The 24,137-nt window shown below is 44.5% G+C and overlaps 3 protein-coding genes across 4 annotated transcripts; 1 reads left to right on the forward strand and 2 right to left on the reverse strand.

Annotated features, from left to right (window-relative positions):
- Positions 1 to 5,004: 5,004 nt before the first annotated feature.
- Bccpr1 lies at positions 5,005 to 8,898 on the reverse strand. The gene is made up of 3 exons (XM_001558144.2): positions 6,320 to 8,898; positions 5,983 to 6,261; positions 5,005 to 5,771 (listed from the first exon to the last, which is right to left on the reverse strand). Exons 1-3 carry the CDS (start codon positions 8,099 to 8,101, stop codon positions 5,754 to 5,756), a joined length of 2,079 nt encoding a protein of 692 aa, XP_001558194.1. The 5' UTR covers positions 8,102 to 8,898; the 3' UTR covers positions 5,005 to 5,753.
- Positions 8,899 to 10,502: 1,604 nt separating this feature from the next.
- Bctao3 lies at positions 10,503 to 19,172 on the forward strand. 2 transcript variants are annotated; one of them, XM_024696363.1, is made up of 4 exons: positions 10,503 to 10,859; positions 10,998 to 11,662; positions 11,715 to 11,945; positions 11,998 to 19,172. In XM_024696363.1, exons 1-4 carry the CDS (start codon positions 10,856 to 10,858, stop codon positions 18,709 to 18,711), a joined length of 7,614 nt encoding a protein of 2,537 aa, XP_024552171.1. In that variant the 5' UTR covers positions 10,503 to 10,855; the 3' UTR covers positions 18,712 to 19,172. The 2 variants fall into 2 exon arrangements, with proteins under 2 accessions (XP_024552171.1, XP_024552172.1); XM_024696364.1 differs by lacking the exon at positions 10,503 to 10,859 and having other exon boundaries at positions 10,879 to 11,662.
- A 521-nt stretch (positions 19,173 to 19,693) lies between these two features.
- Positions 19,694 to 22,282, reverse strand: BCIN_12g03200 (hypothetical protein). Its single transcript, XM_024696365.1, has 3 exons — positions 21,762 to 22,282; positions 21,247 to 21,711; positions 19,694 to 21,194 (listed from the first exon to the last, which is right to left on the reverse strand). The coding sequence occupies exons 1-3, from the start codon at positions 22,157 to 22,159 to the stop codon at positions 19,937 to 19,939; spliced, it is 2,121 nt and encodes a 706-aa protein (XP_024552173.1). The 5' UTR covers positions 22,160 to 22,282; the 3' UTR covers positions 19,694 to 19,936.
- Between the last annotated feature and the right edge of the window lie 1,855 nt (positions 22,283 to 24,137).

The raw sequence follows: 24,137 nt of genomic DNA on the forward strand, positions 1-24,137 counted from the left end.
ATACCTGTTGCTATTGCTGTTGCTATCCGTACTGCAGTTGCTCGCGTGGTGGTTGTATGTCTGCCGGTGTGTCTGAATGAATGAATATTCTTGGATATGGCTAGAAGAATAGCTGCGTGTCTATGAATGACTCTTGGAGAACTCGTAGATACACAAGTGATATATGGGACGGAGAAGTAGAAGCAGACGCAGACGCAGATATAGGTATGACTAGACTCGAGGTGATATAGGTAGACACCCAGGTAGATGGATTTTCAAATGCAGAGATGACTTAGACAAGGCAACGACTGTAAAGCAATATGTATCAAATCAGGCAGGTGCGTATGTTGGCGAGAATCAGATAATCTGTGAAGATTGGTGAAAGCGCTGTGTCGGTGATGTGAAGTATGATTTGAAAATGGGTGACAGCTTGATGTCGGCAACGCAACACAATAATGCAATAGAATAACTTGAAATGGACCGCCCAAAAGATTTCAAACTACAAAATCTTTACACGTCAGGACACTCGAACATACATAAAGATAAAGTACAATTAATTATTACTATTGTCAATATTGATATGTGGAATTGAAGCTTATAAGTAAGTATAAAGAAAAAGCCAAACATAGGAGACAATAATCTCTTAAGAAGACGCATGTTTTACGGATATGCATGCACTTTCCCGCACTTCACTGGTGTATACCTAGTAGGCATGAAAGAGGGATGAAAGCCATGTGTCTAATAGTAGTACGAAGTGTCCTCGGAGGTATTTGCTTCTTCCTCTCCCTCTTCTTCTCTCATGATCATCAAAGTACACAATAGAAACCACCTGCCAAGAGTAGGGATAACCTTTCCTCGGTCGCTCAAGTGCATGCCACGCGAGTGAAGGGAATGTATCTATAGGCCTTAGAGCCATCTGAAATTCATTGGAAGCAAAGTGTGATAGAGTATCTGCTTACAAAAATTGACCAAATTACGCCTCCAGGTACCAAACACAGATTCTATTCAGCCAACACAGGCTTCCGCAACTCTTGACTTCGACCAAGCATCTTCATTGGTGACTGTGCCTAAGAACTATTTACTTAATGAAAACATTTCATAGCATCGAGTGAAGGCGAAAAATTGCATGGAAAGGAGTCTGCCGCCCACGTAGGTATCCGAATAATGAGTATCTTGCCGTTGTCACGGCGAGTCTGCAGAATCTAGCGGATCGCAGATCTCTTTATGGGCCCCGAACCCTCATTGTGGGGCAGGGTAAGACAAACGCAAGGGACGTTCATGTGTCGGCTATTTGTGGTGTTCAGGGGAATAAGCAACTACCACCAGGTGTACAAACAATGAATTGTGAGTGTACCTGACGTCAATTCAATAAACCTTTGCTTTGAGACTATGCTGCTACTATAAGCATCCTAAAAGACTGCAAGAGAATCATCTAATCTACTCGGTCCATATGGTCCAGAGAAGATTTTGCCGTTTCATGTAAAGATCAAGACTATCTCGGTGCTCGTGAAGGAAATGGCTGCACAAAATCCGAGCGTTGTGCTACTCTCTCTCAGCCTAGACCTTCGCTAAGAACTACCCTCTTGAACCGCCATCAGTTTCCCGTCCTTAACCTCGAAATCCATTCATTTGCTGATCAAGATATGCTACTATTGTTTGTGGCACAAAAGTCACAGTTCAGTTCGCTTCAATTGGACCGCAATTATGTTGATCGAGTGAAACACGATACTGCTAGAAACCGCGGATGCTGCGGGGATTACGACCCGACGTATCTTACTTACCATGTGTTTCTTTCGTCCTTTCCTGCGCCTTGACCTCTTTCTTTCTCCACCAGCCTCCTTGCAAGTTCGGGTCATATATCTGACTTGGCTATACGATATACCCACGTTGTCGATGATAGATAATTAAGACGGAACCTCCCCAGCCTAACCCACCAAGAAGTTGGGATGTGTATCGTCTATCTGCAACCCAGAATTGTTATTCCATCGTCGTTTAGAAATTTCCGCAAGCTTTACTCTCAATGGCCAGAGATCCGGGTTTCTGGGACGCCTACTTGGAGAAACCTACATTGTCTGAATATGATGCTCCGGATCATGAGGATTCTTGAGAAGCAATCAAATGTTGCGATAGATCTGGACCCCGAATCCAGCATCCTGTCTAGCCGAAGACGGAAATTCGCGCGAGAGAAATCTCTATGCCAATCGTGGAATAACGGTTCAGCGAATAATAACTCGCAAACTCAGGAATGGCATCTTGAATCTGTATGATGAAGGAATTCTCGATTTCAAAATCTGGACCCCTAGACGACCCTACTTTAATGGATAGCAATCATGGCGCAATGTGGGAACCCTATGGCGTCTTTTTGGGACAAAAAGTAACAAAAACCAGCTTTTTAATAAAGATTGCTAGTTTCTAATATAAATTGCTAGTATTTTAATATAAATTGCTAATTTCAATTATATAATTACATAATTGTACAATTGCATAATTACACAATTACACAATCGTATAATCGCACTATCGCATAATCACACTAATAATTTTCTATAGAATTTCTAAAAAATATAAAAGTCTTTAGAATTTCTAAATAAATAAGTTTTTAGAATTTCTAAGAAAATTATTAGTGCGATTGTATAATTATACAATTGAAATTAGTAATCTATATCTAAAATTATCGATTTATATTAAAAAACTAGTGATCTTTATTGAAAAGCTGGTTTTTGTCACTTTTTGTCCCAAAAAGACACCATAGAACCCTTCCTTGTCAATCTACAGGATCACCCCGCCAAATCCTACCCATGCACCTCTGATAATGCAACCTACGATATTACCACCCTGAGATCCGAGAACGATTGAATCAAAATTGATCATCTAAAGAACTCGTCCTGAGTATTTTCACACGACTGTATAGAAACCCCATTTGTTGACTCATCTTCGGCTAGGTCTATAGAGGACAAGCAAGAACAAACGCATCGAATATATAGACGCCATTCTCGAACGTCAAGGTTAAAATACTGCTCCCCTCTCCTCTCCTATCTCCCACCGCAAAGATTTCCAAACGTGTGCAAAACCCCGGCTTAACAATAAACAGGGTCAACAGGTCGGCCCTTCCTCACGGGTTGCTACAGTTTGAAGACCATACAAATTTCCATGCACCTCACCCGAACTTCTCTTGGGCCCCGCGTTCCAAATACAATCAGAACTACAGCTTTGTCCATCCACCCATCCATCCGCGTAGCCAAAGGAAAGTATGGCCTCGGAGTTATGAATTGCTCTTTCATCAATACAACTCCAACCATGTTGCGCTAGTCATGACCAAAGGTAATCTCTAGGCTCAGTTCAACTCAACGAAGTCGACGATTCGTACCATCATTTTCAATCCGCTCATCTATCTATCCACCCACCCACCATCCAAAATCCAAACACACCAATCCCCAATCCAGAACTCAAAGTCCATAATTCCCATATAATGATATAATACGCATCCTTTCCTCTCCACCCAATCCGACTCATCCACCCACAGTCCCGGGTATCCACCTTCGCTACGGTCCCCTCCCGCATTTAGCCTCGCCTAGATGTTCGCAAAAGGAGTGAGCGAGCGAGCAAACGACGAATCTGAGGAAATAGGTATCTCTCTCGCGGGATTTGGGGCTGGGGACTGGCTATAGCTCGTCCTTACATATATGCTGTTTTGTATATACAGTTTGTCTACACATCTTTCTGAGATATGGTAAATAAGGAATTTTTGAGAGGATCCTCGATTTCTGGAGGTTGTGCTTGGTGAGAGGTATTGTGTTTTAGTGTAGTCTTGTATCATTTGGTAAATTGGACGGTTGAGGATTTCTCACTTCTACTTTGGCTTTTGAATGTAAATTCTATGTAAAATCTAGGATGTAGATATAGATATAGACATATATCACAGAGGATAGCTACGCCACTCGGTATCACTTTGATAGGGAATAACAAGAAAGAATAAATAGTAACATCCTAGATTGACTTGATGATTGATCAAAAAGATCAATCCTCATATATATATATATATATACACCCCGAATAGGTGACGCAATCGCACAATCAAGAAAGAGTGAGTTCCTTGTAGACTGCATAACTTTTCCAGCACTAGGCAAAGTTACAATCAAATCGATTGCTTAATACTTAAATGCTGGTGAATATATATATCTACAGAGAAAATTGATGTGGTCAAGATATATTATACATACATGTGAGTTATACATGATATGGGATTTTCCATGACAATATATAGATGACTATACGATCTAGAGATCTAGCAACCATCAGAGAGAGAGAGCCCTCGATACTCATTCAGCCCTCAAACCTCAAATCCCAAAAGTAACAAACCCAATGTCACAAACTTCATAGCATAGCATAGCATAGCATAGCATAGCATAGCATAGCATAGCACAGCACAGCACAGCACAGCATGAGAGAAGCCAACTTCCCAACTCCCTCCTTTCCTCCTTTCCTCCTTCCCTACATACATATATATATATACGTACCCATCCATCCATTCATCTATATTACCCATCCATCTAACAAATATAAAATTCACACACTTAATAGAGATATTCTATCCTATCCTATCCTATCCTATCCTATCCTATCCTATCCTATCCTATCCTATCCTATCCTATCCTATCCTATCAATTCAATTCAATTCAATTCAATCCAGCACTTGAAGAAATCAACATCTATCCACCTACCCATCCACCTACCCATCCACCTACCCATCCACCTACCTGACCCCATCCCCATCCCCATCCCCAAAATCAATTTTTATACAACCATCCAACCATCCACCTCCCCCCCCCCTCCCACCGAGTTGTTCAACTAAAAGGTTATATGAATAAATGCTCCTAAATTTTCCATTCAATTCCACCCTCTAATAATAATAACAACAATTATAAGAATCTTAATTTCCCCAAGCCCAATAAAGTCCAACTTCTACCTTTCAACTTTACAGATTATCAGCATCTAATTTTTGGTCTCTTCTTATAATCGATATAGTCATTCTCCAAAGATTATTCGTCTTGTAAGCTCAAGATATACCTATCTGCAAAAGTAGTAATTTGGAATCTTTTAATTGGCCTATCGACTACCTAAGTATTGTATGCCCGCCGCCCAACCTATCTAACAAGAAAAACGTTTGAAAAAGAGACCAAAAAAATCACGTGTGAGATCTGCTTTCTATGTTCTTATGCGCGCATCATGAGTACTGTACTGGGTATAAATGATATACCAGTGTCAATTTTCTCCTCCCCATCCCTTCTCGTTCCATCCCATCCCAGGTCCTATACCACCCCTCTCTATTTCACCCATAAAACATTCATTTAAAACCCCACCATACGAATAAGACGAGGGCACCCATCACAATCTAAATCCAATCCTTGCAAACAAACGATCAAGTCTTGAGTAGGTAGATCTGTTTGCCAAAAAAATCAAACTCCATCCAAACATGTCTAGATCCACCCATTGAAAATATTGTGTTTGATTCTGAAAAGGAAAAAAGACTAAATTTGCTTCGCTTTCGAGTCTCAAGTAATGATAGATCTCTGAGCCAGTTGATCCGATTTGGTGGCTTGATAATTTTGTGCGCGTGAGGTAGCAAACAAGCAAGCGAGTACAAGGTATGGTAGAGGCAAACTATGCAGGCGAGCTGGATGACCGCATGGTATTTAATACCAGTTGTCATATGGAAGATGAACGAAATTTTTGGATGTACAGATTGGTGTGTGTAGAAACGAGAGATGATGTATCTATGACCACACATCCTCCTATAATCATGTGTTAGTTTATGTTTGTACAAGAAAGACTTAAATATTGAATGCAGTGCGGTAGGTAGTGAAATTAATCAAGTTCCTCTCAAAGCTGGAATTTCTCCAATCATGACAATACACCACCTGGGTAGTCGAACGAAGTGACAGACAACTTAATGGAGGAGTAGATAATGCGAAAGGGACAGTAAAAACTTAAAGTATAACATACCTGGTATTGATTGGCGGATCGCATACTTTTTACAATATCCTCAGCCTTTGATTCTGGGATGCCACGTTGCTCTGAGATGATTTGGCCAAGAACAGTATTGACTTCTCTAGCCATGTTTGCGGCATCACCACAAACATAGAAGTAGGACTTTTGCATAAGAAGATCGTTGATTTCTTTGGCATGTTCCTTGAGACGGTGCTGGACATAGACCTTTTCCTTGCCCTCACGAGAGAATGCAGTGATGAGCGAGAATTTGTCGCCAAGGGCTTCTTCGTATTCCTGGTGAAATGTTAGCTAAACTGCTCCTCTATTTCAATCTTAAAAAGAATTTACTTACTTTCCATTCATCTTTGTACATGAAATCTTCTGTAGACTTTCTACATCCAAAGAATAAGATTGTTCGTCCAACATTTTCGCCAGCCTTTGCTTGTGCAGCTCTCTCTTGGACAAATGCCCTGAAAGGTGCAACACCGGTTCCAGGACCAATCATGATGACAGGCTTGGATGGATCGGATGGAAGCTTGAAGTTGGAGTGTCTTACGTGTACCGGAACGTGAATGCCATCATACTTGTTGCGTGGTCCTGTGATTTCATATGTGAGGCCATGAGGATCGGGGTGTTCGTCGCCATGTTGCTTCTGTTTCAATGCAAGGAGATAATTTGTGGTAACACCCTTCAAAGCATCGGTTCTTCCAGGAATATCGGTTGACTCAACAACCGCCGTAATGGAAATCTTTTTCTTTTGTACAAGCGAGGAAGACGAGATAGAGTAGTAACGAGGTTGAATCTTGCCCAAACCTTCAATGAAAGCAGAAAATGGGATGGCGCTCCACTTTTCTTGACCACCAACTTCCTGCAAAACCTGAGCGATATTCAAATAGTTGTTGCTGATCTTCTGATGAAAGTAATCTTTATCACCACCAAGCTTTTCCATTTCGGCCTTAATGGCGTCATTTGGGGCAAAGGCAGCCAAAGTGGCAAGGAATTGACGTGATACAGGTGCGCATATTTCCATGTGATATCTAACTATAGCATCGTATGTAGTTGGGGTAGGGAATGGGACCTTTGCAGTTGAATCCAATGCTTTAACGGTAATGACAGAATCCTTTTTGGAAGAGAGCCCGGTAACATCGAGGAATCGGTCCACTTCTCTTCCAGCATTTGTTGGCCAAACTGCAATATGATCTCCGGTTTGATAGCTGAGGTTAGATCCACTGATATCGATTTCCAAGTGCAAACAATTTCGGTCCTTGACAGTGAAAAGCTCCTTGGATTCAGAAATAGGTGCAATGTAAGGGTTGTGAGCGTTGTAGGGACCCTTTGAAGTACCCTCTAGATGCATCTTGTTTGGCTCGCCGAGATAAACCTCTGAGGAATCCTTTGTCAACTCTTCCCTGTCTGTAATAGCAAAAACCGGTTCAAAAACAGCTTCACGTTCCTGGAGTCCCATCTTTTCAGCCAATGCAGTCCACATTGGATCCTTCCAGGCCAAAAAGTCTTCTTCCATAGTACCAGCTCCATCGTCTCCCTCACCGGCTTCACCAATTCTTGTAGCGCCGAGCTTCTCGAAAGCCTTTGTGACGTTTCTGACCATTGAGTTGTAGTGTTCGTAGGTGTTGTTTCCGAGACCAAATGCAACAAATTTGAGGTTTGCAAGCGATTTCTCACCACTAGAAAACTCAACATCTTCATTCATGAAATATTCATAGAAATCAACGGCGTTATCGGTTGGTTCACCTTCACCATATGTAGCCAATACGAAGATTGCGACTTTATCTTCTCCAAAGGTGTCGAGAGTGTCATAATCATAGTCTTCCAAGTCTGCCACCATGGTCTCCAAGCCGAAACGACTCTTGCCTTCCTTTGCCAATCGAGAAGCGTAGTCTTCTGCGGTACCAGTCTGCGAACCATAGAAGACGACGCAGTTCTTGTTGGACTCGTCCATCTTCTCAGTGATGTTTCTTGTCTTTGCGGGTTTGTTTCCATTGGTGGCGGCATAACTGGTAGCATAGGGATCCTTCACGACACCCCAGTATTTTCCCTTTGTAAAGTATGCTATCGTTCCCAGAGCTAGAACTCCAAGGACGACAATGTCCAGGACGTCAAGTTGTCCACCCATCTTGAAGTTTGAAGAGCTGCCGACGGTTCAGAGGGAAATGAATGAGAGAATAACCGTAGACACGGCGGAGAGGATACGAGAGAACTTATGCTCAGACAAGAGCTGAGAAGAAATGACAACTTGCTAGTCGGTGAGTCAAGTCGCCGCTGTGCTGACTGTGTTTTTGAGAAAAAAAAAGAGATAAGGTTTAATATCGACAGATATAAATTATTATGTACACATGTACAAAATGTATGTTGTAACTACGGTCAACCTTTTGGATCCTGGAGGACGATCAATCACAAGCCTAGCCGAGTCAAGTCTGCATGAGAAGTGTTCTCTTGCTTTCCAAGAGGGCACGGGTAATCCGCGGAAAGGCAGTGGAGGCAAAGGCAAAAGGCAAAGGTAAAAGCAACGGCATCGGCAGAGGGAAAGGCAAAGTTGATGATTGGATGCTCTCGGGAGCGGTCGGAAGATTGACCGGGGTCCGAAAAGAGGCCGAAAGTATGATGAAAACCTTAACTGAAAGTAAAATGAAGATTGATCGGAGTGAGTTGGAAAGTGGTGATGGTGGTGGTGGATGTGAAGGGAAGGAGCGATGGGGTGTGGCGGAACAGTGTGTGTGGCTGAATGTGTGTGTGTGTGTGTGTGTGTGGCTCGAGATTGGTGAGGTGGTGACGCAAGGGTGGTGTGTCGCTAACGGTATCACGTCAAGCAACCTGATTGGCACTGGGATCAAGGGCACTTTCCAGGGGGGAAAAGAATGAGAGTGAGAACGAGAGTGAGAATGAGAATGTGAAGCATCAACGCGCACACTCGCTCAGCAAAGGACTTTGTGGGCCGTGGTTTCTATCTATATACCGGCACATGGATGGGGCACTTCTACGGATCGTGCTCTGTGTGCGCCGTGGACACTGTCCGCACATTGGATGCTGGCTCGGCGGGCGGGCGTTCAATCACGAGTCCGGATTTCGAGGGAGATGGAAATATCCGACCTATCCTCCCCTTGTAGCCCATAGATAACAGGATCAGGATCGAGAGTGACAATTCATGGCTTTGCAGTGACAGTGTTACAATGTTTGTTCGTTTCGTTCTATGCGGATGCGCGGTTCCTTTCCGCGTCTCTACTCACTGACTCAACATGAAACGAGGCATGCGAACGTTCCAGCATGTCCTTCGTAAAACTCCCTTCACCACAGATATCTCCATGCGGTACTAGATGCCATCGAGGGGCACGGGAAAAAGCGCATCCCGCCGGACTCTCCGACATTCCGCTTTGGGGCAACGTAGCTTGGTGGGACAGGCTGGTGGGCGGAACTTTATGATTTGACCTTGGGCCTCTGGAGCCCTCGGAGTTTATATCGGTAGGCAGATCTAGAACCAAGATCATGCGAGTACCGCGTAGTGCCGAGTGGGTGAGTGGGTGAGTGGGTGAGTGGGTGAGATACTTTAGCATCATCAGCTTTTCCAAATTGCAGTAAAACATCGGATCCGGTATGTTATGATTCCGGCATATTATAAGCTTCTGTATGCTTCAATAAGGTTTTGATATTGACTCCGAGGAAAATGAAGGGTGGATGGGGCGACGGACGGTGGATACTTTGGTGGTGGTGATTGTTACGACATCCTCCGCATGTACCCACCAGATAGAGACCTTGTCATGATAGTCACGACGAGAAGGAATCGGTTCGTTGTTTTTTCTACTGCTCAATATCTGCCCAGGGAGGTATCTATCTTACACATCCAATATTGCTCGCAGCTTGTGTAGCATGGACTCAAAGGGTATCGCGGCTGCTTACTCTGGTGGTCAATACTCTCTGCAAAAAAGAGTATAGGGGGGTAGGTATCGATCGATGAGCCCTCCAAGGTTCAAGATGTCTTGAACTGAGAACTCGCCGGAGATTCATCCAGCTGCTCCGTGTCCGCCATCTACCTGTTCTGAGATATTAAAGTAGGCATGTATCTCGAACTTAGAACACATGTATAGCTAGATCCTTTTATCGATTGCAGACAGGGGATCTATGCTCCCGGCCCTGTTGGCGAATCGTGGAAAGGCAAGGCAAAGCAGGGCAAGGGAAGGGAAGGGAAGGGAAGGGAAGAAAAGGATCCGTGCCAGCTCATCTCCCCTCCGTACCACCACCACCACCACTACTACTACTACTACTACTCTGCATATGAATAATTGCAGTCTCTCTCATAACGACCTAGGTAGGTGGTGGTTGTAGGCACTATCGATTCTTATTTTGAACACTCTTAGTCTTGTTATCACACCCGAGTCATGAATGGCCGGTGCGCAGAGAAGAACTGAGTAGCAAGGGAGGATTGAAATATACTCCAGCGCAACAGCCTGAACAGTCAGTCCGTGTCCTGGTCTAGTATTGCTGTCGTTGAGCCCCCGTGAAGAGTGCCATGCAATTATTCTGTGCGTAGATATATATATTTACATGTGTGCATGTGCCTCGTATGGATAATTCTCCCTGCGATTTACATCGTATTGGATGTTCCATGGGCTGGGCTGGGCTGGGGCTGCCTCAGCGCCATCAGGGGTCTGTTCCAGGGGTTGGACAATCATTGGCTGCTAACACATGGCCTGCTATGAACATTCGCGATATTCTTGAAATCGTAGATTTAGAGCGTCAGAACGTTGAAAAGAGTACGGATTGAAGCGGCGACAATACCAGCAACTATATTGCTATAGCTAGCCATTCTAATCATGAGAGGAACAAGGAAGTAGAGAATGTAGAGAGAATTATATGGGCAATATCCCGTGACAGAATGAGTGAGTACCATGCCCGTTAGGATGTTTTAGCTCAAACTTCCCGACCCTCAGAACTTAACGCAAAGCATTGCATTGCATTTTTAGGGGACCAGCCCTTATTTACATATGAGACATATCCTTGCTGATACTTCTCTCAAGCATCATCTCCAGATTATCGTGCTGAAGGTATAACTGAAAACTTCTCGCCCATCGACATTGATGTGACTACGTACCCTGCAACCTTGAAACGCTCGCATACCGCCAACTCGAGATCCGTCGTTCACTCTCGAGAGCCCAGTTCGAATCAGTCCTTTTTCGCAGGACTCAAGGCCGCTTTCTCCGAGTCGCCTTCTCAGCCGGCCAATTTGTCGCCGCGACTCTACGCAGGTAGCACGAGAGGGGGGTCGATAGATGCAGATGCGAAGAGCCATCACCGAAATACTAGCATCGTTAATGGCATACAGCGATCCAGGAATGGGAGCTTTGGGAGTTCATCTACTAGCCCGCTGAGCCCGCAGATAATTGCTGCTGCAGGTGGAGATTGGACAGATGCATCGGTCATGGGCGATTCGAATTTCTCCTCCAGCGCATCCAGCATGACCAGCGGCACTTCTTTTAGCTCGAATACAACTTTTGTACCCTCCCGGAGCCCTTCAGCGGCCGAAAATGCGCCATCAGGCAACACGCAGAGAAATATGGAGCGTGGTAATAGTAATAGTGGGAGGAGTCGTAGAAGCCATGCGCATCATCATTCCCATTCAAGACATCATAAGGACGAGTTGAAAACTGTTGGCGAGTATGCTCTGCATGTCTTGTTCACTTCAGTCAGTTCTCCTTGACCATTTTGTTGGCATACTTTCTAATGTCATGCTCCAGTTTATTGCACAAGCAGAGGAAAAGATATCACAGTGTGTTACTTTACCACTGGACCCAGAACCTCAAATTGAACATATATGCGGAATGGGAGTAGACCCCGCATTTGATCAACTGATTTCTGCTTTGGGTCACATCGCAAGCCAAAAACCTAAGCCTCTCATTGATTCCATGATGCTATGGCGGAAAAACAAGAGCGATGCTGCCAATGAGGCTAGGATTCAGCTTCAACAGGTATGCTTGATATTTCCAAGTGTCTATGTCCGCTGCTGATGAAACCTTATAGTCTCGCGGCAATTTGCTCCCAGGCCAACTCCCTCGGAGGAACACTGAGCCGCCTCATATGCATCAAGACGATCTAATGGCTGGTCTGCCAACTATCGCTGCACGGCAGGAGTTTGTCGCACAAGCAGAACGACGCTCAACAGCTTCAATATTTATACTGTGCCGAGTCTTGATGGAAGTCATTGGCCAAAGTACCTTGGCTCGCATAACTCCTGAGATGGAAGAAAAGCTAGAAGGCATTATTTTCGGACAGCTGAAGATCGCCGACGCAGATCAACTGAGTACTTCACCTCTCAAGATGGCCAACTGGTTCTTATTCAGTCAATTGCTTGGCGTTATGGCTGAGATCAATTTCGATAGTGTCACTGATCGCTTCATAGCAGACCTCGAGAAGTCGCAGAAGGATCTAGTGATCAAAAGTCCGGTAAATAGGGATATCGAAGGGCGAATGGTTTTAGTTCTCGGTGGTATGAAGCATATTCGTCTCAAAGCATATCCTGAGGAAGCGTGGGACCAATCTTGCGATTTCATGATCAATCTTGGTAAATTCTTTCTGAAATCTCATGGGCAACAACTGAAATACGCCTATTGTATGGCGCTTGAAATACTTCTTTTGCCAATTGCTGCCACAGCAAATACGGAACTCAACATGCCAAAGTGGACTGAAGTATTAGCAACCATAGGTCCTAGACTGGCTTCGATGTTCATTAAACCTCGTCACTGGGCTGTTGCGTTTCCTTTGACAGCGACTTTGCTCTGCGTTTCCCCCACAGATACCTTCTCAACACAATGGCTTCAGCTAGTATTACCCCTGCAGACAAAAATGAAGGAACCAAGAACTAGACCCATTTGTCTACAGGTGATATCAAGGCTTCTCTGGACCTATTTACATCGCACAAACGAAACTACAAACGTCACAATCAAAAAGCTAGAAGATGTTATGAGACTCGTATTACCTCCTGGCAAGAAGTCCTACATCTCAACGGATTCATCAATCATCGAACCGTTAATCCAGATCATACGCATCATTGGTTTTAAGTATCAGGATTTCTGTTTCCGGACAATAGTCTTCCCCTTAATCAATGCAGATTTATTCGCTTCTGGGCGGGAACTGAAAGTCGAACAGTTAGAACCAGAAAAAATGGTTGTAGGGATCCGAGCTTTCCTTGCCATCATGTCAGATCTAGAGAAGGGCGAACAAGGTTGCCCACCATTTCCACAGCACTATTCACAGTTGCCGGTGTTCGAAAGAATGCCGACTTCACCTATCATGACAGCACCTCGCAGCCCCATTACCCCGTCTCTAGTAGTCCCCAACCGCGAAGAAAGACTCTCGCGACCCGTAATTACTAATGCACTTGGTGATGTTGCCAGAGAATATTACGCAAAGTTTTGTGAAATTCTAGGAAAAATTACTATCATCTGCGACAATACTTTTGGGGGTCAAGCCGTGTTGGACGAAAAATTCAATGGACCCATACCCAAAACCCCACTGGCTGAGAGCTTCAACTTTCGGCGAGACGACCACCTAACTCCATCAGAGCAAAAACAAGGATTCTATGAGCTATTGCATGTTGCAGTGCAAGCATTACCTAGGTGTTTATCGGCCGATATACCATTTAACATTCTCGTGAATCTCCTCTGCACCGGCACCGCTCACGTGCAGTATAACATTGCAGAGTCATCCGCACAGTCTTTGAAGTCGATTGCTAGACAGTCTCACGCTCAGCCGGTTACTATTGGGTTTGCTCGATTCATCTTCACTTTTGATGACAGATATTCTACTATGTCTGATGGTGGTATGCTTGGTCCAGGACACATCGAGAATACTCTGAAGCTTTATGTGGAGCTACTTCAGATCTGGATTGAAGAAATCAAAAATAAAATGAAAGACGCTGCATTAGATATCTCAGAAGATGGGTCTGCTGATAAGAGGGGCGTTCAACTAGATCTATCTGGGATCTGGGCACATGTTGACGAGGTTGAATCGCATGGCTTGTTCTTCTTGTGTTCGCAGTCAAGGCGAGTACGTGCGTTTGCGGTTACCGTCTTGCGTCTAATCACAGAATTTGACACTGCTTTGGGTAAGGACAATGGTCGATTGATACATATCCTTGAAGGGGATGCCAAAGGGGTAATGGATTTCAATGACGAGACCTTGTCTGTTGCAGAGCGAAGTAGACTACAACGTGGCTTACAGAAGACAGACCTGTCAGAAAGAAACGAGAGTGATTTGATTGAGCTTTGCAGCAGCGATGTCTCTTATGACACCACTCTATGGTTCAAAATCTTTCCAAATTTAATACGAATCAGTTACGATCGTTGCCCATTCGCCGTGACGCTGGGACGGGAGCTAATATGCAATCGGATTCTTCAGATGTACAGAGGTATCCTTGTATTGTCGGAAGCAAATCGTGGCCCGCAATACGGCTATGACACTGGTAGCGGCCGTTTATTGTCGAGGTCATCAACCACTCCACCAGAAGTACTGATTGAACAGTGGAAGCTTTATCTTATCGTTGCATGTACCACACTCTCTGACAAGGGTGGCCAACAACAATCATCGCCGCCAATAACGCAACACTATCGAAAGGGATCAAAGCCAAGTCAAACATTGGAAAAAATCACCTCCGCAAGGATCCTCTTCAAGTATCTCATTCCGTTACTCTCCGTGGGCCCAGCTTCAATTCGAGATGCAGTGGTTGTGGCACTTGGAGCGATCAATATTAATATATATAAGACACTACTAGAAGAACTACAAGGCGTAGTAAGCCGATGCAATGATGACGCACGCGCTCGTATTCACCAACGAAGTTCTAGTGGCCCTAGACGAAACAGGAGAACTGATTTGCTAAGAACTGAAGTTACTCATGTATACAAATTAACAGCTTCGTTCTTGAAAGAGAAGGAGGTTTACGAAGACGATTGGATTCTAAACAACCTTGTTATCTACACAAAGGACCTGAAGATTTTCCTGATGGACGGAGATGTTCAACTGGATTGGGAGTTCCAAAAGCTCCGTCGTCACTACTGTGGATTAATGGAAGAACTCTTTGAGGGCATCAATCTTACCAAAGACCCTTCTCGGTGGATGACATTCGAGTCTAGGAAGTCTTCCTTTGCGCTTATGGAGGACTGGTGCGGCTATTCCCCTAACCAGAACCAAATACGACAGCGAGAGGACAATATGAGACAATCTATGATCAACCAACAATCACTCGGTGAACGGGGAGTTGTAACGGCTGCCATGGAAATCGAAAAAAGGAACCTTCGGACCGCAGCTCTTAGCGCAATGGCTGCATTGTGCGGAGGTCGTGTCAGCATAACAACAGAAAGTGGAGCCAATCTGCAATTCGATATTCGACGCATGCTCTCATGGGTAGATACGATATTCAACACTGGCAGTGATCGGATGCATGTCATTGGGCGACGAGCTTTGAAAAACTTGATAGTACACAACAAGGAATTTCCCTACCTCCTAGAGCATTCTATCACTAGGTGTTATCTTGCGGAAGCAGCCAAAGTACTCCAGAGCTATTTTGGAGTTGTGACCGAGGTACTAATTGAGTATCCAGACTATCCAATGCCCTTTTGGAGATTGCTAGGTATTGGACTTTACACACTTGGAAGCGAATTGGGCGATATCCGCATCAAGTCTGCCCGTATACTTCGTGCTTTAGAAGAGAGACAGCAAAGAAGCTCTAAAATACAAGACTTTGACATCAGCATTTCAGATAAAACAAAAGCGGTGTACAAGCTCGCTCAATTCGAAATTTCGAAGCGATTGTCAACTAACCATTCCGAATTGGCATTTATGATTTTCTCTGAGTTCACTATGTATTTCAAAGAGCTGCAGGCTGGACCACAAAGAAACATGGTTGCCGCCATTCTGCCATGGATTCAAATTATAGAACTGCAATTGGATCCGAATGGCGGGCCAACTGCGCAATCGTATGTTTTATTGGCAAATCTGTTTGAGATAACGATTAGATGCAGTAGCACTCTTCACAATGAAGTACAGGCTTTGTGGCAGGCGCTTGCCACAGGTCCTCATGCTGGGAATGTTCAATTAGTACTAGATTTCATCATGTCATTGTGTCTCGACAGGCGAGAACAAAATTTTGTGGAGTATGCAAAGCAAATTGTAGTATTCTTGTCCAGCACTCCTGCTGGAGGTAAAGTCGTGGAGTTTTTGTTGATGCAGATCACACCGAAAGCTATGGTCCCCAATGAGAAACGCGAATTTTTGCCACCTCCGCCTGATGTTGGAAAGCTGCCGTATATGGCAGAACTCTCGGAGGCGTTGCCAATTGGAAATAAACAAACAGGACTCTCATTGGGTCAACTGTCTCTCATACTACTCGTCGATTTGATGGTATCACCTGTTCAGCTCGTGGCAGACAACGTTCCCCTTCTTTTGCAAGTAGTGGCTGTCCTTTGGGATCATTATATACCACTGGTTCAAGAACAAGCTCGAGAAATGTTGATTCATCTGATACATGAGCTGGTGATTTCTCAGATTGATGACGAGAGTACTAACCCAAGTAAGAATTCAATCGAAGATTTCATCGAATCAATTCGGCGTCATGATCCTAAAGTTATCTGGCATTACGACGATAACAGCGGCAAGGTATACGACCAAGAGAACAAAGTTCCTCCAGGCATGGAGCTTCTCACCAGTGAGGTGGTGAGGGATTTCGAAGTGAAATATCCTGGCATACAAGAGCAGTGGGCCAAATTATCGTTGACTTGGGCAACTTCTTGTCCTGTCCGACATCTTGCATGCCGATCATTTCAGGTCTTCCGATGCACTCTCACTTCACTCGACCAGTCTATGCTTGCTGATATGTTGATAAGACTTTCAAATACCATTGCCGACTTGGAAAACTCTACCCAATTATTTTCTATTGAGATACTCACGACATTGCGGACGCTCATTCGTAAACTCCAGCCTGCCGACTTGCTCACTTTCCCTCAACTTTTCTGGACAACATGTGCTTGTCTGGATACGATAAATGAACAAGAATTTCTAGAAGCTGGTCATATGCTCGAAGAACTCCTGGCAAAACTTGATCTGGATGATCCCTCGGTTAGAGATTTACTTGCTGAAGGAAGACCTACAAATTGGGAGGGTTCTTTCGGAGGAGTCCAAGCTTTGGTTTACAAGGGTGTTCGTTCATCTGCCTGTCTTGACATGACACTCGCAACTCTCAATAAGCTCATTACACTGCCGAGTGACGAGCTCATTGGAGACGACAGTCGATTGTTGTTTGCGGTGTTGGCTAACTTCCCTGGCTTTCTAAATGCTATGGACCAACCAAATATTGATCAGAAGAGCATACAAACTGCTGAGATTCTCGCGGGTGTTGCAGAGGCACAAGGCTGTAGCACTATCTCGCGGGCTCTTATTGGGTTCGCTGGGTCGCGTTACCGTTCTAGCAAAGATTTCCTGGCGCAACTGGTTTCTGCTCTTCGCGAGTCTTTCTTCCCAAAATGGGAATTCCGTAGTTTGACATTCGTCATGGGTTCTTTAACGAATAGCATACCGTGGTTTAAGTTAAAGACGATGCGCATTTTATGTGCTATCATTCCTGACATCGACATGAAAAAGTCGGAGATTGCTTCTCATGGGCCTGATCTTATCTCGCCCCTCCTAAGACTGCTTCAAACAGAGTTTTGTATGGAAGCTCTTGAAGTACTAGACAAGATCATGACCATGACTGGGACTCCGATGGACAAGCACCATTTACGTATGAGCATGACGAGATCCTCTTCAAGGGCGATGAGGAAAGAATATGACAACACTCAGAGTCTCTTTGGTATCCCAGAAGATTCCGGCTGGTCAATTCCCATGCCTGCGAAACAAGCTAGTATCACAAGATCTAATGTTCATGCTGTATTTTACATGTGCCAGAGTACTAAGAATACGGATCATGAAGTTGCCGCAACCCCAGATGTGGAATTTCATGTGGATGACTTCCAATACGGTTATTTCCCGCAACCTGAGAGAACTGAGACTATGATGTCGGACGAGGCTCGAGGCGATGGCAATATTGGTGACCTTATGATGAAGCTGGACAGCTTGGACGACTTCTTTGAAGATAGCTTGCAGAGTCCCACTAGTGATGGCAGGTCCTCAAGAACCATTACAGAAGTTGGGTTTTCGGGCGAAAACTTCGATTCCGCTGCGGCTCAATTATATGACGAACAAACTTTACCTATTCTTCATCAGTCTCTCACTCATTCAGCAACCAATTCTACGTTTCAAAATGGCTTTGCTGATTTGCGGCCAACGCGGGAATCAAATAACGCCATGACCCCGGCTGCTTTCAATCTCGTCCCTACCTCTCGACCGAGTTTACACGCGCGTGCTTTGACATCACCTTCGACATCATCAGGCCATCCCAGTATAACTTACATGTCAGATGATGACTTCAGCGAAGATGTTTTCTCAGATGGTGAAGAGGACCGTGCAACAGCATCAGGGGAAGGGTCGTTTTTCCTTGAGAATATGATCAAGCCCCTCGCAGCCGGTACCAGATTAGGCATGCGACGACTCACTGGAGGCAGATCACGAGACAATGAACGTTTTCGAGAAAGCCTACGAGCAGAAAGGAGAGGTATCTCACAACCTCCTCGGTCGCCACGAGTTCCCAAAGTCCCTACCGCGTATCTTCAGCCGCAAAAACCCTTGAGCCCAGAAGAGGGTTTGTAATAAAAGTGTTGCATTGGTCTGTATGGCGTTGAGATTTATAATTATTATTTGACGAGATTTATGGACAATGCGATTTTTGACGAGACAATTTAATGAAATTTTTTCGAATTTACTTCTGGAGTTTAATGAAACAAGAGCAAACGCCAAACAAGAATTTTGTTTTGTTGATTTGATATCTTGAATTTCCTGAAATTTCATTTTAGTTACGTGGGAATGAGAATGGTATGGAAGAAAAATTCGGATCGATTTGGATGATGACTAGTTAGATTCATGGACGGAACGCGTGCTCGTTGCGCAGCTCATTGGGGAAACAACGTGTGGCGACAATCTAGCATGGATGGATGATAAGATTCTTGTATTGTGTGTATGTATGATAGTGTGAACTCAGCTGCTTGGGGTGGGCTCCTTTATATTTGATTAGTGGCCAGAGGTGATAAGAATATTACGATCATTAATTCTCATGAGTGTAGCAGTGATTGTATATCCGGTGAGCTTACTTGTGTCTTGTTTTTGAATTGTGTGTGTGAGGAGGGGCTTGATGGAATGATGATACATACCTGATTGGTTCATTTCGGCGAGACCACTTCTCTGTGCAGTGAAAATGGTTTATTGGGATATCATTCGGGCATTCAGATCTTCCTCTATAGTCGAGAAGTTGGATACTTGAGGGATGGATTCTTTTTCTTGTGTGTTAGTTTTAATGCAATGTAACAGCAACAGATTCGGTGGGAGCGCCAGCTAAGAAGCTTACTTTAATCTCGAAAACAAACAAAAAAAGATTTACAATTTGAGAGAAATAGTCGCAACGACCGGGTTGGATGGATGATTTTTAGGTACTGCTAGGATGTATCTTACATATGGATCCTCATAATGTTGTCTTACCGTATCGAGATTAACTTTTGTAATCATAGTTTCTATTACGTGCTTGCTGCATACGTTGTTTCGCCCGCTGATTCCCATCATGATGTTGCACGGGTGGTGCTGAAGAATAAATTGATTGGACGTTTATATGTAGTATGTATGTACATATATATTGGTTTTCGCTCTATCCTAACTTAACCCATTCCATGCATGAAAAGCTCGCTATCCATTCGACTAATCTGCAATGAGTGCAGAATCCGGTATGTTAAACATTAATACACATCTAAGGAATCCCTCATATCGTATCATTCATCACATTGCATCTCGTCTCCTCTTCTCCAACGCCATTTACAAACAAAACTTCCTACAACCACCCCCCCTCTACCGCATTTGGATCGATAACCGGAGTCGGTTTCCTCGCAATCCCCATGCCTCGCGATGGTGCGCTATGTCCCATATCTATACCCGCATGCGCAGGCCCATTATACGCAATGCGCGCTTCCTCGTCCCGGGAATTAGCCAGCGGGTATCTCTGCGCGGAGACTTCGGCATGGTTTCCGTTAGGTGTTGGGATGGGAGTTCTGCGGTCGGGCATTCGGGGGGCGGAATGTGGAGAGGGACTGTTTCGGGTGCGTAGGCCGGAGGGTACCCAGCCTGATTGCCGGATGTTGTTGCTGTGTGCTGCTTCTTCTTGTTCTTCTGTTTCTGAGTTTTGAGTTTGAGTTTGGTTTTTGTTGTGGTTTTGATTTTCAGGTTCGCCGACGTCTTCTTTATTGGAGCGGCCTTTGCGCGAGAAATTGCGACGGGTGCCGGGGGGTTTGGGGTCGGAGATTTGGCGTGAAAGGAAGGAGTCTGCGGGGGGTGACATGGATTCGGCGCCCATGGCGCTTGTGATGTCGGCGTAGAGGGCAGGCATGGCGGGCATGGGTTCGTGTTGATGGTCGGCGGAGGTGGAGGGGCCGTCGGTGGGGGCGTAGGTGCGTCGATCTCCTGTGAGAGCGAGGTGCCAGTTTGCTTGGGAGGCTTTGGGGGCGATGGGGGTTTGGATGTCTTCCATGATGTCGAGGGGTGGGAGGTCGGCGGTGGGAGGGAGAGTGTAGGGGTTTGTGTTTGGGGCTGGAGATGTGCTTACGGGTGGTGGGGAGCGAGAAGGACGGGGGCGGAGAGCTTGTGGTTCGGGGGAGGAGGAGTAATAATGCATTTGAGGCTCTGGGGATTGAGATGGGTAGTAGTGCTGAGGTTCAGGTGATTGCGATGAGTGGTAAGGCTCGGAGGAGGGTGGACTACGTGTTCGAGTCGGATCATAGGACTCTGGGAGTATTTCGGAGTGGGGTGGTTGGAATGGATCTCGATCTGGTAGAGGAGATGGAGAGCGAAAGTTGCGGGCGTAAAGATCAGGAGTTGGTGCTTCAACGGGTGCATCATGTCCGGCAGGCGTGGTGGGTCGATGATAAGGAGATTGAAAGACGGGTGCATAGCCTAGGTTGTCGAGGCCGCTCATCTGAGAGTAGTGATCTTGAGGGGGTGGGGAATGATTTCTGAATGAAACAGGAGAGTGAAATGGTTGTGGAGATGGAGTTGGGTTAGGAACTGCTTCAAATGTTGATTTTGATGGCCGCGGACTGGAAAAAGTTAGTGGCTTTCAGAAGAGTACAAGATTGGCCAGAAACTCACGGAGACATGGGACCACGAGGAACGCTTGATTCTCGTTTGTTTCCCCTTTTACGAATAAGAAAGAATGCTGCTATAGATGCTCCGATAATTACAACCAGGGCACCAATCGTTCCACCAACTATCGCTCCAGTATTCGAGCTTCCCTTCGATGCTGCAGCTGCCGTATTTGTTGAATCTGGGATTGAAGGTGTAAGTGACCCCTTCCCAGCAGTAGCCGAAGCCGTAGATTGTGTTGGAGTCACAGCCGTCGAAGTTGGAAACGAGGTGGCTGCTCCAAAATTACTAGGATTTTGAATTGTGATTGTTGGGTTGAAAGTCACTCCAGTATACACAATCTGTAGGTTATCATCTGTCGCTTGACCAGCAAAAGTGGTTACTGCTGTGACATTTGCAGTTGAGGGGCCACATCCAAATTGTACGTAGTTTTCTGGGTAATTAACTTTGTAACAGTTTGAATTCGAAGGGCTGAGCATCTGTTAGGCAACTTATCTCACATATCGCACATTTCTACTAACCATGATAAGATACCATTATTAACCATAAAAGAATTTGAGACATATCCAGCACTATTATGATCGATACAAGTGGTATACAATCCATCCGTACAAGGAATCGGGTCCGCTCCAGCCGACGAAGTTGGACAGCATCCAATTACTCCAAAAGAAGTATCGTGAATACATGAAGATCCACTTGCACAACCCACCGACTGAGCTTTGTTTCCTCCAATCCAACCACATATATCAACATCGAATGAACCTCTCTTAAACAGGTCACGAGGCTCTAGGATCGTATTCGTGGGTCGTGGAGACCATTCATCTTCCTTATACGTAGCTGTCTGTTTAGCTGCGGCCCATGGTATAGCGTTCGTAACTCCAAACAAAGTAGAAAATAAAATTATCATGAAGGGAGACATGGCAAAGAAAGAGATTAAAGACCCCTCGAAGTAACAACCGAGAGAGCTTGACAAAATGAACGACAGAGAAAAGAAATAACGACGAAGGTCGAAAAGGTTTCAAAAGTACATGACAGAGGATACTAAAGATCTTAAATGAAAGAAGTAAGCTTTAATGAGTATTGCAATCCATCTGGTTACGCCGCAACTCAGAAGAGAAGAACAAGAGCATTTCCGGGGGCCAGAATCCCACAAGATTTATTTCTACATTATCAAAGACTTATTTCTCTGAACACGTACAAACCCAATTGGATCATGAGCGAAGGATGCGACCACAGGACAAATTTAAACATTTGTAGAGAGCCGTGTATGATTTCTCAAAGGGGCTGTGGGATTTGTGAGATGCAACCAAAGACCCTCAATTGGAAATTTGGCTTCGCCACTTTTTATTATTGGTATAGTATTAGCTGGTACATAGGATTTTTGGCAATGCATTGGATAGAATCAAAACCTGATATACCAATTGCCATATTAAGATTCTTGAAACTTCTCAAAGAAACTTTTGCATCGATCACCAAGCTTGATGATTGATAGAGATTTATAATTGTATTTTGTTGATGTGGTTGGTATGATCTGTTGGTACCTGCATTTGCGATGAGGGAGGATCGGCTAGTGATTCCCGAGCTTACTGTACCATCAATCATCAAATCCCCCCTGCCTACCGGAGAGTACGATATTACACGTGTTCTTGGCATATAGTATTCCAATCCCTTGTACGAGCTTATGTACTGCTGATTATTGATCTATTTTTACCTTATACATTCAAAAAAAAAAAAATAAGCTGTCTCTTCTAGAAATGTGAAGGGGAACTGACAACCCATTCAAGAACCGACATGCTTCTAGAGTCGTCAGAGAGTCTCGCGTGGGTTTATGTCGTCATACCGTTTCAAGATATTCCAAACCTGGACAGTTATTCTTCGAAGATAGCACAAGCACAGATGATATATGCTGTTTCGTGGCGTGAAATGGAACCCAATATTGGATGATGTGCTCACGCTGTGGCCGTTACAGTCTCGGCAAATCAAAAAGGTATGTTTGTACGCTTGAATTCCGATGAGGGTTGCATAAGGAAGAGTATCAAAATTGACTCTTGACTTGCGCGATATTCATCGTCTAAAGTTTTGAAAGCTTATTTAGTAATTCAGCATCTGAGGAACATTAGCTTCGAAACTTTCAAGTAAGATCAATCTGAAAATTTCTCCCAAGACTCAGTATTACTGAACCTAGTGTACGGGAGTTAATTGAGAGTTCTCCTGCGAAGGTCTGATACCTTACTAAGGACTGCAATATCAAAACATCCTCATAAATCACAATATCTGTCCTAGTTGCTTGTCAAACACTTCAGGGGGTTTAGATCTCTTTGTGTTCTTTCGTCTGATCAACTCTCTTTCAAACCCATTTCAACTCGGCATGCTCGATATCTAAAGTTATCTGTTGTATATCTTGCCATGTTGAAAATCCGTGTTTCGGCTTGAATTTTCGCCTTGACGGATTACAAATTGAACCCCTCTAGCGACCTATTTGTTGTTCATACATATTAGGCGATTGGGGGTGGGCTAATGCTCGCCCAAACCGTCAGAATGCTGCAAAGCATCGTGAAAGAGTATCAAAGCAAAGTATCCACTGTTATTATATAGTGCTTCAAATAGATACCTACTTCGAGTAGATGGATATCAACCTCTTGCGGCGTGTCCTCTACCCAGATGAATTGTGTTGGGGAGGCCGGTCTTTTCAAACAAAGCAAAACCAGACACGATGTGCAATCAAATAGTAACTTCCTGTTTATTACACTCACCCATAGTCTAGGCCAGCCTTTAACCGTCGTTTTGAAGCAAGAATGACATCGGGTTGAATTAGTGATATGCAAGAGAACATGCACTAGTTATACTCTTAATCTTTCCGCTCAAGCGTCAAACCCCCCAGAGTCGAGCTTCTGCTC

Source organism: Botrytis cinerea, chromosome 12 (genome assembly GCF_000143535.2).
Source record: "Botrytis cinerea B05.10 chromosome 12, complete sequence".
NCBI lineage: Eukaryota > Fungi > Ascomycota > Leotiomycetes > Helotiales > Sclerotiniaceae > Botrytis > Botrytis cinerea.